We start from the raw sequence: 15,850 nt of genomic DNA on the forward strand, positions 1-15,850 counted from the left end.
ACGGATAGCAATAAGCGGAAGTAACACTGGTAAATAGAAGTAGTTGCAACGGTAGCGTAAAATACGTCAAATATATATTTTTTAAAAATTAATAGTTGCGGTCCCGCGGTAGTGTTACGGGCGCGCAGATCAGACGTCCGAGGTTCTAACCTCGCATTGCCAAAACTTGTTTCCCACTTTCTAACAAGTTTATTTGGCTTCAAAATTGAAATATTAGGGTAAATCATAAGAATGCAAAAAAAGTCTTAACGCAGATTTAAAATTTTTAACACGGAGATAAAAATATTGGAAAATCATTTAGCGTGTCGTCCTCATTTATCTGTCCGCACCTGATGGCTCGTAGGGCACTGATCGACACTCGAGTACTAGAATTTAGCACACGGGGATAACAATGAACAAAATTAGGCTATTTTGATTAGCACGCTAATGAAATGAATTTAATTAGCCATAATTTTCATCGCTATTCAGTCGCTACTAGCGAGTGACCCACTACTGATACGAGGTATGGTACAGAAAGTATTTGGTGTTTGCGTTTAGTGTTGTCCCGGCAGCCGTCGAGATGTCTCCCCTGTTCCGCCAGTCCGGTGAGTACCCAGAGTACCCAGAGTACCCAGTACACTACCACCCTGCGCCTTCGTGAAGGAACTCGGTACCGCTTTACGGCTTGGTATTCAGTCGAGGATTATAGTCGCGGCGTGTTATCCACGCTGAGATGTCAGCCGAATATGATTTGGGAAACAGATATTTCATAATATAATATTTAATTTATCTTGTAATAACTTGTATTTGAATATAAGTCATAAATTAATAATACTTGGACACTTATTTATTCGAACAATTAGCGCTTTCACTCTCCGATGGACATCTTCAAACCGGTCTGAAGTGTTTTAAATCTATAACTTGTATTTAATTATAAGTTATTATGTAATTACAATGGAATTTCACCGAGAATTGTCAATAAATAACATAAACCTAATGTGAAATTTATTATTAACTTATAAATATTGTATGGGCGAACAATTTGTAGATAGGTCCGCTTCGTGATCTAGTGGCGAGTGCGTTTGCCTACCGCGCGAGAGGACTCGAGTGTGCGATTACCGACACAGTTGGCATTATTTGAAAATGTATTTTTATCCCACAATATTTATTCTATAGTCGCTGGACGTAATATTTAATATATCCTTTATTATTATTCAATATTGGATATGGACAATAAATATGTACATTTTAATAAACTGCTGTGAAAATTAATGTTTTTATAAGGTTGTTTTTGCATATTTGCATTGATTAGTCAAATCTTCCGCCGAGTGCATTAAATAACACCATTTCAAAATTAAGCAAGTACTATTAAAAACAACTAACATTACTGCCATTTTATTTTTATTTAGCGATTGTTTAATATAATTATTATATCATATAAATGTTGTGTATTAAGCGTATAATTCCCGAACAAAAATAAATATAAAATATAGGCATATGTGGATTTTTAGCACTTTTTGCTAAAAATATAAAAAGAGTAAACACAAAAGCATTTTCGGTTAAAATCTTTAAATAGTAATAAAATCTCGGAGAGACATTCAATTGTTTTAACTTCCGCAGAAATCCTAGAGCATTGAAAAATCACATACGCAAGTTCGCATAATCAATTAACATAATAAGGACTATAGCACAAAAAGAGTTGAATTATTGTTCAGTTTTCGTCGAAACGGGAAAAATTTAGGAGTGAAAATGAGTCCACCCTAGTTACTTCCTCTTGCATACATTGTTTTCTAGGACTGCGCGACGTTCTGTTCAGCGGACATACACTTCACACGGAGGCGGGTAACGCTACACAATTGTTGCGGGTACAAGTGGCGCAGAGTAGAGTAGAGTAGCGTAGATAGATGTAGAGAGATACATCCACCGTGCCGGGGGTCAGTGATAATAATAGCGAGGTGATGATAACATGTTGTGTAATGCCAAATGTAATATTTTGGAACTATGTATATATGTACGTATGTATGTATGTATGTACGTATGTATCTAAAGATAAAAATAAAAAATGATCACATTTAGCAAACAAAATAGATGATTGCTCATTAATAGGAATTCTTACTCTTCGGACCTCGAGTTATTCTGACCGAAGATGATGACCCGAGTCAATAAGTCCCGCGGGCCTCGGTCAATCGGCTCTTCGGCTTCGGGCCTTATCTGACAGACTGATACTTCATATTTTATTACCTCGTGGATTCGGCCGCTCCTATTATTATGCTAATAATTAGATATTAGATTACCAACAAACAGGTGACATACTTACTCGGGCGCGCTAATAAAATAAACAAACGACATCTTGGATCACTTCTGGATTACTTTCTTTCAGCGCAAAGATGCTAAGGCTACCAGATTTCAGAGAGCTCCTTCGGGCAGCTTTTCTCGTTTGACAACGAGCAAATTTTCCGTGTATGCGGGGGCACCGCCGAGGAGACTTATATCCTCAGATGCGGTGTGCGGTATGCGGTGTGCGGTATGTGGTGGGCAGCTGTATCTTGGATCAGTTACTTTTTTCATGAAGCACATAGCCGAGTAAATATTAAGTTGGATTCAACCCCCTAGGGAGCTATTAATATCAACATATTAAACGTCAACAGATGGAAGAGTCAAATAGAGGCAGAATGGTGAATATTACACAGTGTGTAAAGTGGCCACTTAAACCAGCCAATGACAGATCATAAGCCCTGTGGATGCCTAGACTTCTAAATTCGTTCTGTAAAATGTTCTTCATGTCTGTTGTAGTATGTTAAATTAATATTAAGTTCTGTGTTCTCCCGTAGAGTGCAGCGTATGTTGTGGATGTGATCCGCACACGACCTTAATTAGGAAAAATATTTGTTTTTGGATTTCTAAAGCTCGTCTATAAAAGGATAACTACTAATTGCTAAAATACTGAATCAAAAAGCAACTAAATTTGAAGAGAAAATAGTGAAGTTGCAGATGACCGTTATATTTATTTGATTATTTCTATTAAAGGTGATCCGATGCCGATATTATATATCTGAAGCCGATATTTCATTTAATAAAATATACTAAAAAGTTACAAAGAGAAATGTCATAATCTTGTGTGTGCTCCTATACTAACATTGTATTACATATATATATATATACATCTATGTATTTGTCTTAACCTTATGTTTGAACGTTTTCTTTATTTGCACCGCAGAAGGCCAATTGCAGTGGTGAATTACCCCACAGAAAACCCAGGCTTGAGAAAATCATATTTTCATTTTTTGTGTTCTCAACGGGAATCAAAAGTTTTCAGTTGTAATGTTTTTTTTCCTAGTGTGTATAATTTTCAGCCGTGTCCTATGGATGATTAGTTTTCTTGATATATCCAGATAGATGGCAAACAGAAAAGTTGTCTACAAACTTAAAATATTGCAAACAGATTTTTTTTCCATTCATCAGGGGATTGACAATATTGAGACAATAAGTAGTCAAAATTTTCTTCTATAAAAAAAAAGAAAAACTTTTAAAAATCGGTAGAATTCGACTATATTTTATATACTTCTCCGACAATTGGTAGATTTACGTAAAAATCGGCGGGGTTGGCAACGCCGGGTGATACCAAATGGCGCCACCACCCCTCTCCCTTCCGAACCCTTAAGGCGGTTTAGCTATAACGATTTGCGGCGAATAATTTACATAATTAGATTTTTTAGATGAAAACTATATTTTATAATTCTGTGGCATTTAAAGAAAGAGGTACATGTTTCTAAAACTGAGAATATTTAATAAGAATGCGGAGAACTGCGCAGTAGAGAGACTCTGTAAAGTCTACAGAAGGTCGGGTGAACTGATGCAAGTTAGGAAAAAACTCATTTCGATAATAAAGGTGGTTAATGCACTCTCAAGCAAAGAAGTAGATACAACAACGACGGCAAACCATCACGCCGTTTCTCCGTAGGCAGAGAGGACATCACTCTGTCTTTGCATACAGACCTCGCTTCCTCTACATTCATACATCTTCTCATGCAGGCACGCCGATTATTCCTAATCTTGACATGTCCATCTTCAAGTATTTGATGGACTCGATCGTGCCATGTCTTTCTTGGTCTTCCTCGTTTTCTGCATCCATCAATATTTGCATCGTAGATCCTTTTAGCCGTTCTTTCGCTGTCCGTTCGCTGTACATGTCCAAACCAACGCGGCACCCCTTTTTTGATTCTATGGATAATGCAAGTCTCAGCCTTACACAGTTCACGGATCTCGAAATTTGTGCAGCTATCATACATCGTTGTTTTTTTTCTTAAGCCAATTAACAGGCTTATGAAAGCCTTAACAGATTGGCATTATCTTAATATATAATTCCTCTGTATGTGTGATGTCACCGAACTCTTCCTAAACGGCTTAACCGATTTACGTGCGGTTTTCAGAGAAATATAGATCTTTGCACTGTGCGTGTTCGTAGATATTAAAATCTTCAATCTAATATGTAAAAAAGAAGTAAGGAGTATAAATGTTTTATTCATCGATCTACCAGGGTTGCATTCGAGGAGAGTGCATTTACAAAAAAATGGAAAGATAATTCAATACATTTAAAAAATTGTATTCCTATATAAGTACACCCCTTTGTTGGTGAGAAGACCGGAGTTTGACGTTTGCAAAAAGAATGCCATTTTAAAAAAAATATTTATTTTATGTTTTGGAATTCAACCATAAACAGGTACCTACCCGAATAAAAACCCGAAGAACAATAACAATATTTTAATATCTTATTTAAAAACAGGAATGATAAGGAAATTTAAAAGACAACAAAAATACAGTAATCCAACAAGCTCTAAATGGCAGGCAAGCCAATGTTCGGGCAGGACAACATCTGTTGGTTCCGCTAGTTGACTATATATTATATAATAACACTTAATCTAAACAATTTTATCTTAAAGTCTATTTAAATTTACAAAGGTATAATTATGGCATAATAGGTTGACATGGCAAGTGTGTCATCGCGAATCAGGAGTAATAAAACCGCTTGCTTCTTTAATGCTTGTCTTTGCTGTAGGAACACATCGACAGTACTGTTTAATGAGATTTTGCACATTGTTCTGAGGATCCTTGGCAGAGAGAAAAAAAAATCCGATGTCGGTTTTATAATTTTCCACAGCAATGACAGCATTGTACGCAAGTTACGGTGAGGTGCATTGAGGTTAATTAGAGCAAGAATATCATGGGCATCCATACAGTTAGATATTAATTTGTGCAAGAATATAAAACCAGACAAAATTCTTCTGAATTCTAAACTGAAGATATGAAATTACTCTAGGCGATCATAATAGTTAATTATGAAAGTATTTGATCCAATTCTAAATATTAACGATTTTAAAAATTTACATTGCACCGATTCAATCCGCATTATATGAATATTATAATTAGGAGACCATATCATAGAATTAAATTCAAGCAAACTACGAACAAATGATTTATACCATGTAATTGCAACTTTTGGGCTTCTGAATGGTTTAGATATTCGCAAAATAAATCCACAGTTTTGGACGCTTTTTTGGAAATGCGATCAATGTGATGGTTGAATTTAAGTTTGTTATCAAAAAGTATCCCAAGATCTCGAATCGTCTCGACGTTCATTAAAATTGTGTTGTCGATTAAATAATTGAAAACGATTTTATTTATTTTTCTTGTAAATTTAATAGACATACATTTATTTATACTAAAAAATAAGTCGTTTTCATGACACCAAGATAATAAAGAATATAGATCATTTTGTAGTTTATGACAGTCATCAATTAATTTTATAATTTTGAATATTTTAAGGTCATCCGCAAATAAAAGAAATTTGGAAAATTCAATTTGAATTTAGTTTCACCACACATTTGCCTGAGGAATCGCATTTCGACAGTATTTAACCTAATTTCATCATTATTTTTCCAATTTCATGCTTCTCTCCCATACATTAGAGTCGGCACTAGAACTCCACTGTGAACAGCTTGTTTTGCCTGCTGCGATAAACATTTATTTGCCAAAGTAGATTTCAGTGCACGGTTCATCCTGTTCCCGGAACTCATCCTCCTTTCAATATCTTTCTCAGTCTTTTATCTTATCTTTCGCACCGCTTCACGCATTTCATTCTTAAGGATGCGCATTAGAATAGAACCAGTAAGAAAGTTGAAATAGTGATTTGTACCGCTTCACCTAAATGCCGCAGAATTCATCTGTAATAGGAACCTACTACCTATTACCCGTGCACGAGGTGACGGATGTACAAATTTAGCATTTCAATGGGGAATACACAAAGGACTGTATCTATGTACCTCCTTCGGGGAGTAGCAATCTATTTAGGTACAATTAACATAAATATTTATATTGCTGTAGGTACATATTCGTACTAATATTTTCTTGGCCTTCCTAGAATAGAATTCAATACGGGACACGGTCATAATCAAGAACGATACTAGGAATTCGTAATATTTTATAAACCAATGAATTATATTATGTACTAGGCTAAATAACACTAATAAATGCACTGGCGTTCTGTAGCGGCCCGACGTATTCTTTACTAAAAAAAAGGTAAAATTAAAAAATTTATTTCTTTATATAAACACTTTGTAAAGCGCCCTTGAGGTATTATATTACGAAAATGGCGCTATATAAGTTATCCATAATAATAATATAATGATATGTCATTGGCTGGTTCAAGTGGCCACTTCGCACACTGTGTAGCATTCACCATTCTGCCTTTGTTTGAACATCTATATATTTCTTAAATTCCTCCGACTGTTGATTTTTGTAAGTTTAGAGCTGAATCCTTTGTTGTTGCGGATGAGATTCGTCCGACTGAATTATTTCATATTGTAATATTCTAAAATAAGCTTTAATTTTTTTGCAGATATTGGCAATTTTTTTACCCTGAATGAGTTCAATAAAAAAAATATTAAAAAGTAAAAAAATGTGTCTCTATGTCTTTTAAATTGTAGGAAAAAAAATGGGTCATGGCCAGCAAAAATTGGTAAAAAATATGATGATTATACATACAGTAAAGAGCTCGTTTTTGTCTGTTCAAGAATGGAGTTTTTTTTTAAAATTAGAATTAGACATCTTTGTTTAAAAAAAAACAGTGATGGCGTAAGTATAGCCCGTGAGCTCGCCAATACATGACAGATGATAGTAAACATAACCATAGAAAAACATTGCAGTTGAGCTCTCAGAAGTAAAGCAACGTGAATGCAGCAATGCTTGAACTACATGTCAATAATATTCTAATAATAAATCATATTATTTGGACATACGGAACTTTAAAGCATACCTTGGTTTCATTACTAATAGTATTTTATCGGTTAGGTAGGTGTATTTAAAAAAAAATGGCGTAAGTATAGCCTGTGAGCTCGCCAATACATGACAGATGACAGTAAACATAACCATAGAAAAACATTGCAGGTGAGCTCTCAGAAGTAAAGCAACGTGAATGCAGCAATGCTTGAACTACATGTCAATAATATTCTAATAATAAATAATATTATTTGGCCATACGGAACTTTAAAGCACACCTTGGTTTAATTACTAATAGTATTTTATCGGTTAGGTAGGTGTATTTAAAAAAAATGTTGCGTACCTGAAAAAAGCACAAATAATTATGTTTTTGTAAATGATGTCAGTAGCGACACTCAGAGAGTGGCTTTGTGACGTTTTGACATTTTTTATAAGAAATTCATGGCGTAGCCGAAATACTGTTATAAAAACGAGGATGTTTTTGTTGATTGGCGTTAGCAGGCGCTACCCAGGGGCGACTTTGTGACGTGAGAAATTATTTAAAAAAAGAGATTTATGGCGTAGCCGAAATATTGTAATTAAAACGAGGATGTTTTTGTTGATTGACGTTAGCAGGCGCTACCCAGGGGCGACTTCATGACGTGATGAAATTATTAATTTAAATATTTTTTTCATTTTACATAGCGTAGCCGAGATAAGAAATTGCGTGGTGTTTCGAAATTTAACCGTGTAGGTAGCCGCCTAGTTACAATATTATTTTGGTATTTGTATAACTCCTGTTTTATAATGTTTATGTATTTATCGCTATAAGAATTAAACTAAAGATAGTTTTTACTTTTAATCGCTATCCGTTTTTTAAATTATGTTTGTAACACTCAGTAATATTTATTTTTCAAGTATTCAATGTTATTTTTGCATTTTAATTAATATTGTTAATATAAATCGTATTTTTATTTATTCGAATTTACTAGACTGTTTTTATTACAAAAAATAAAAATGCATATTTCTCTATGTATTTTTCTGTTATAAACAATCTATTAAAATAATACACATCAAATTTCCATTGTCTGTTGATTTTATTTGCAATCTTCTTTTTTTTCGATGGTTAAAACTCTAGGAAATTCAAAGACAATAAAAATTTTACTGTCATATATTGGCGAGCTCACGTGCTATACATAGCCCATACAAGAATTTAGTGTCCTGTAAATAAGGTTATTAATCGTCTTTTTGTTCTACTGTAAAATTGAGCATATTTTTACTATGTAGGTACCAACCCTTTCATTTTCATGAGACATGACACATTACACCATGCACCATTATTTAAATCAATTCTCCATCATTACATTACATTACAGTTAGTCTTAATCTGAGTTCGTCTAAATCAGTGATTCTCAAAGTGGTCTTTATCGACCCCCAGAGGTCTATGACAACCTGCAAGGGGTCTACGTCAACAAAAAAAAAATTTGGGGGTCCATGAAATGAAAATGGGGGTCCACGATAGTGGATCTCAACATACACTGATAGTACTTCTGGCTGCAAAAAAACATACCCATTACTTATCCTGTATTATGGAATATGGCGAGCAAATTTTTAATTTCCTTTCCATCGTCATACCTAGTGGAAAGGGGGTTCAGCGCTGTTACCAATCTCCTAACGAAAAAAAGAAACAGACTGGACATCATTGGCCGAGGAGATTTAAGATTAAACCTGACAAAACTGACGCCAAATGTTAATAAATTATTATTAAAGCATCAGGTTCATCCTTCCCACTAAAAACATTTATTTATTGCTTAGTTTTTTTTATGTTACGTTTATTTTATTTAACAGATACAAAATTTAATTTTGAGTAGTTTTACTTTAAATTCAATTGATAAATGTATTAAACTTAACATTTGTTTTAACTTTAAGTTTTTAGCACTAAACTTCACTACAGTTAGAAATTTATGAAAAATCAATATCAGGTAAGTAGGAGGTCTACCAAAAACCGAAAAACATGGCAAGGGGTCTACGACACGAAAAAGTTTGGGAACCTCTGGTCTAAATAAATGTTCGGCTGGAGAAATTACCAGTGCGATAAAATAATGACACGACTCCTCATTATTTCAGTGATTAGATGTTTAACAAAAGTCAAATAAAAAAACATCACTTCTATCTTATATTAAAGTGATATTATAGTTTTATTTTAAACTATAGGTACAGTTCATTCAAATTTTTGATAAATTTTGCCTGTGTACCTACCTAATGATCGATTAATTAGAGCTGGCGCGTTCGCATGTTCGCAAAATGTACAAAAACGCATTTAAAATCTACAGGATGTTGATTTTAAAAAGGTTATATTCAATTTAAAACAAATGTGCTATCTTTTTTTCTATCCGTGTTGGATTAGACCACAGATATATTAAATACCTAGATTTGTGAAGTGGGCGTGGTGTCGTGTCAAACATTAGTCAAAATTTAGCTAATACGAAATTTGATTAAGCCCGGCATAACAATCGCTTTGAACTCGTAACTAGAGATGAAATAACCAACTAAATTTACTAATCGAATGAAGGAAATAATCGAATTAATCATTCGAATGAATCATTCATTTCCGGTATACCGTAGACAATAGACACAGAAATTTATTCAAAGACAAACTTCGTTTTTCGGGAGAAATATCCATGCTTTGGGAATGCTAGGTACTTTTTTTTGCCTTTATAAGAAAGAGCTTTCTACCAAAATGTGATAACATCGGCCAAAAACAAACGACATAGATTTACAAATTCAAATTAAAAACAACACAAATAGAAATGTATAACAATATGGACACAAGCAAAAAACGATACCTACATTATATGAAAACTTCAAGTTAGTTACATTCTAGAATATTTTTAAATGTTTTGAATTTTTATTTTACTTAAACTAATAATATTATATGAAAAACAGAAGTCACGTTTTAATACGGATTTTATTTCTAGAAAGCCGGGACGTGAATACGAAAAAAGTCGTGTGTTTATTGTAAGTAACCCTAATAAAAAGTAATACAAAAAAACAAAAAAAAATTAGAAACTAATTAATACTGATTTTCAAACAAACGAATGAAAGCCCGAATGCAGTAATGTAGTCGAATGAATTCACTCGACTACAAATAGACCAATGGGCGAGCTTTACGCCGACTATCGAATGAATTAGTCATTTCCAAACTAATGAATTAAATTGAATGCAAATAGACCAATAGGCGTGCGTTAAATTCATTCGACTACAAATGGACTAATGGGCGAGCTTTACGCCGACTACTTTCATTCGACTATTTTCATCGCCAACTAATTCGTTATGACGTAATGGGCGCTGGGATCTGGCAGACGTAGTAGTTGAAATAAAATGCTTTTGTTTTTTGTAGTTATGTCAGCACAGGTAAAATAAAAATGTATATTAATATAATTAACATATAAAGTGCATCATTTAACAATAAAATAAAGTGACGTTTGTTTATAGGTCTGCTGCTAGCCTATTTGTGTACTTAATAAAAATAATTTGTATCAAATCCATCCGATCTGAAATATCAACACAATATCAGCTGATCGTAGTTTTACATGCGTAACCTAAACAATAAATATGAAACAAAAATATTTTAATTTTCATCCTTTCTTTGGCAGATAAATATTAGGTTATGTCAAGTAATGATAACTACAGACTACAATTATACCCATGTAAATATTCTAAATACCATAAAGTAAGGATCATGGTTTACATTATTATTATTGCCATAGTTCAAAAAAAAACAAACTGACGTACCTAATGTTTGGACAATTTATATGGCGCCATTTTTGTGAAAATCACCTATTCCTATGTAGGTTTATAATTTGTTGCTCTACGGGTGGTATTTTTTAATTTTCAAACCAAGTCTCCATTTTCCCATTTGTTTGTTTGAAAATCAGTATTAATTTATTTCTAAAAAATATTTTTTTTTGTATAACTTTTTTATTAGGGCTACTTACAATAAACACACGACTTTTTTCGTATTCACGTCCCGGCTTTCTAGAAATAAAATCCGTATTAAAACGTGACTTCTGTTTTTCATATAATATTATTAGTTTAAGTAAAATAAAAATTCAAAACATTTGAAAATATTCTAGAATGTAACTAACTTGAAGTTTTCATACAATGTAGGTATCCTTTTTTGCTTGTGTTCATATTGTTATACTTTTCTATTTGTGTTGTTTTTAATTTTAATTTGTAAATCTATGTCGTTTGTTTTTGGTCGATGTTATCACATTTTGGTAGAAGGCTCTTTCTTATGAAGGAAAAAAAAGTACCTAGCATTCCCAAAGCATGGATATTTCTCCCGAAAAACGAAGTTTGTCTTTGAATAAATTTCTGTGTCTATTGTCTATGGTATACCGGAAATGAATGATTCATTCGAATGATTAATTCGATTATTTCCTTCATTCGATTACTAATCATTCGATTAGTAAATTTAGTCGATTGTTTTCATCTCTAGCAGAGCTCCTATAAATTTTGAAAATGCCAAGTTGTACAGTGAAACTGTGGACAAATTCAACCAAAAAAAAATAATCCTGAAATTGGGCATCTCATTGCATCGGTTAGTGCATAATAACGCTGGGATATATATGTAGATTGTATTAAATAAGTCAAAAATGTCAAGCAAAGGACGCCATTGAAACTGATTGTTTAAAAAAATAGTGATGTGAACACCAGTATTTTATTTAAAAATAAGTCGATTGATCGATAATATTAATTTCTAACTCAATTTGCAATTTTGTTTTTAGCTTGAGTTTTTGAAATATTGATTGATATGAATAAACGATAAAAATAAGTTTCTAAACCTACGGCAGATAAAATTTTATTTTGATTAACATTATTATTTCGTACTTGAAAAATCTATTTTTTGCAATAACTTCTGCAACAAAACCGGTGTCGGTATTTTTAGATGTATGTCAAATGATAAAACTGGTAAGGAATTTTTCAGGGATTGCAAGGGTAGGTCAATTGAGTGGGCACATTTTGAAAATCTGAATAAACTCCAGGAAAAAGAACATCTTCATTTAGCTAACAAATTTTGGCAAGGCTATATTTTTTTCAAAAATCTAAAAATTAAAGTTATATTGGCATCACAAATATTCATTAAAAGAGTTCCTGACGCAATAAATTTTTGTTCCAAGAATAATTTTTACCCGGTTTTTAGAATTCAGATGGTACCGTTGTTTTTTTAAGAATAATGAACAATATTTTTGACTTGCTTAATTCTAGAAATATAAACCACTTCGATTTTTAAAAACCCCTTTGTGCAAGAAACAAAGAAAATATTTTTTAATTGATTGAAAACACACAAAACAACATGAATTCACTTGAACTTATAGATAGAACAAAAGAAGTTTATTGCAGGAGAAAAATTGGGTTTTACTGGTCTTTTAGTTTGCGTGGAAAGCGTAAAAAAACTTTATGCCACGCTCGTAACAAACGAAAAAAAAAGCTCTATATTCCGTTCTACAAGATGATCCTTGTTTTTTCAGATCCATACTTTACTCCTATACATCAGGTAAACTTATCTAAGGTCATCTAGTAAGATAAAACATAATAAAATGTCGACACTCATACATATGTATATATTTAAAATTGCATTCAGTTTGCTAAACTACATTGATTCCTTTCCTGATGCAGTTTCTGTATTTTGCGATTTTTGTTTTTTTTTTTAAAAACTGTTTTTTGTTTTCAATAAATACGTATTATGTTTTATAATAAAAAAAGTATTTGTTTCTTTTCCCTCTAAAAAAACCTAATTCAAAATATTTCCGATTACAAAGCACTCGAAAACTACATAGAAAATAAAATAATAAAAATTAAATGGTCAATCGGTATTTTACAAATAGAAATGTCGATTGTTTAGGGACAGCACTATTAGAAAAGGTTATCAATATAATAACCGCAAGTAGAAGACTGACCATTGGTTATTTACGTTCCAAATCCAAAAGGTCTTTTGTAAACTGGCCACATCGGTTTTTCATAGTAAAACTTACTATTGCCACTTCTAGTGTATTATCTATTCAGTGGATTAGACTCTTAATCCAATCCTAATCATTATAGGGTTGTGTATATGAAAAAAAATGCAATTTATTTTCGTGTTTATTTATTTACTTAACGATAGTTTACTACACATTTTTTGAGACATAATTCCCAACTCCATGGGACTAAAAATCCAATGGGTTCAGAAAATGTAATATACTACATTTATAATTTATAATAATATTTTGTGTTCATCATTTTCGACGAACCAAATAATAAAAAGACTATTATTTGCCGCCATTTTCGGCAGAATTTTTTTTGTTGGGAATTTGTTATCATATATGACATTTCCTTAACCGATTTTTTTTTATTTCAGATAATAAATATAAGTACACAATATTACTGCCAAATACAATTTTTATATTAATTTAATACATAATACATATATTTACATTAACGTTTCCCATTACGTAAAAGAAAAACAATTCTCGTGTAGATAATGGGGATCTTGAACTTCACAAACATTAACAGATGAAAGAATTGAAGGAATATAGATGTTCGAATACGGGCGGAATGGTTAATTTCACACAGTGTGTAATGTGGCCACTCAAACCAGCCAATGACAGATCACAAGCCCTGTTGATGCCTAGACTTTCATATTCCGTTCTGTAAAGTTTTATTTATCTCTGTTGTAATATATGTTAATATTAACAGCTCCACAAGGGGTTGAATCCAGTCCTTGTGGACAAAAATTTGGACAAACTCAAAACAATAATATGTTAACTTAATATTTCCTCGGCTATGTGCTTCATGAAAAAAGTAACACTCTGTATACGAGCATTACATCTGTGCGAGTACTGTGATGGCTGATGACCTACTTACGTGTTTTTTTACCATGTCATTCCTTACTGCATAATAATATCAAATATCACAAAAGTTTATGTTTATTCCTAACTTTCACACTATATTTATTAAGTTTTTAGGCACAGTTCGAAATTTGACAATCTGTACTAAAATGTAAAATCTCAGAGCAGCATAAAAGCCGAGAGGCCCAATAATTGTTGCGGTACATTACAACACAGAACACCCAGGCTTGAGAAATCTCACGTTTAATTATTGTAATCTCATCGGAAATCGTATCCGGAACGTAATAATAATTTATTGTTCTTGTGTAAAACCTAGCTAGAGCCAGTTACGTTTACATGTGCCGCGTCCTCGCTCCTTGAACAGCCTCGATCGCGCAGGACGGCACACAGTGGTCCGGATTTGGAAAACAGTGGACTTAGGAACCAAAGTCATTATTTCGATTTAAAAAAATGTTTGACGTAGAAAATCTAACATGTAACAATATTTGTCATGTTCAACTTTTCGTTGTTTTGTGTCTAACATGGTTTAAAAAAATACAAACGAAAAAAATGTAGGCAGTAAAATAGATTTTTTTTTCTCGATGCGGTTTAAAGTGTTAGCAATGAAACCTTTTTTATATTAACGTATGTAATTAGTACTTTAAGTTCATATATTTTTCTCTCCCATATACTTGCAACCTTGGCGTTAAATCGCAGTTGAACTTTCAAAATTGTTATTTTTATTACACAACACAACTAATGTTTCTGCCAGAAAATTTGATTTGGTGGCTATGATGCACATTATTTCTTTATTACAAATGTGAAAACCAAAATTGCCGATCACCTCCAGTTTTTTCAATATTCTCCAAAAACTTCATTTTAAAGTATGAAAACCCATGCGTACATATATAATGTTATTATAATGAAGTGCTATTTAATAATTTCTTTTATGAATGAGTCGTTACTGCAGTTTTCAAGAATTATACGAAACAAAAAATATTATAAGCACCTTCTTTATGGTAATAATTCACCGTTATGACTTATTTGATGAATCATTAAAGCAATTTCCAGCAGTTTCTGAGAATTGTATGGAACAAATAGTTTTGAACACAAAGTTAATTATGTGATTGAATATTTCTTAGAGAGGAATACATTAATTAGAAATACAATTATATGTACGCGCATTTGAGAAATGATAAAAATAATTTTGAAAATATTTAAGTGAGTTTTTTATTCAAATTTTACTGCATTTCTTGCCTTAAACTTTTTATTTTCTAAATACAATACAATAAAAAACATAAAAATAAACCAAGATAAATATAGAATAATAAAAAAGAAAGAAGAAAATACAAAATAGAAAAACAGTAAACCAGTAGGAAAAAAAAAAAAAAAAACAATGTTAACTAAAGAACTGAAACATAAAAACACGTGCTAGCCCCGAAAAAAGATTTAGATAGTCCTAAAAATAACATTTGGGTAATCAAGGCTATTATTCCAAAGGACCTGGAATGTTTTCTGGAACTATATAGACCTCGATCTCTTCTTCATCCACTACTTCTTCTGATGCTAGCAGTTCCATAGCATCTGGATATAAATTCAATTGTTTGAATTTATTATATTAAGGTCTAATGTGAGATATATAGGGATCTGAAGATAGATCTTGGAGCTCTCAATACAAAAAATATACTAACCGAATTGAATCTATACAGTTAAAAATTATATTGTATTGCAATTTTAGACGGTTAACT

At 32.3% G+C, this 15,850-nt stretch overlaps 1 protein-coding gene across 6 annotated transcripts in view; it reads left to right on the forward strand.

Annotated features, from left to right (window-relative positions):
* The first annotated feature begins 498 nt into the window (after nt 1–498).
* LOC148273844 (serine protease inhibitor 3/4-like) overlaps nt 499–15,850 on the forward strand; it is a 45,654-nt gene continuing 30,302 nt past the window's right edge. For all 6 annotated transcript variants that reach the window (XR_015824451.1, XM_088238082.1, XM_088238090.1 and 3 more), the window contains exon 1: nt 499–584. Coding sequence is in view for 5 of the 6 variants with exons in the window: in XM_088238082.1 (XP_088094208.1) it covers nt 560–584 (25 nt within the window). In the remaining variant the exon portion in view is untranslated. The remainder of the gene's footprint in view (nt 585–15,850) is intronic.

The sequence above is a fragment of the Micrasema longulum genome, unplaced genomic scaffold (genome assembly GCF_059751315.1).
Source record: "Micrasema longulum isolate JH-2025_06_02 unplaced genomic scaffold, ASM5975131v1 h1tg001827l, whole genome shotgun sequence".
Lineage (NCBI taxonomy): Eukaryota > Metazoa > Arthropoda > Insecta > Trichoptera > Brachycentridae > Micrasema > Micrasema longulum.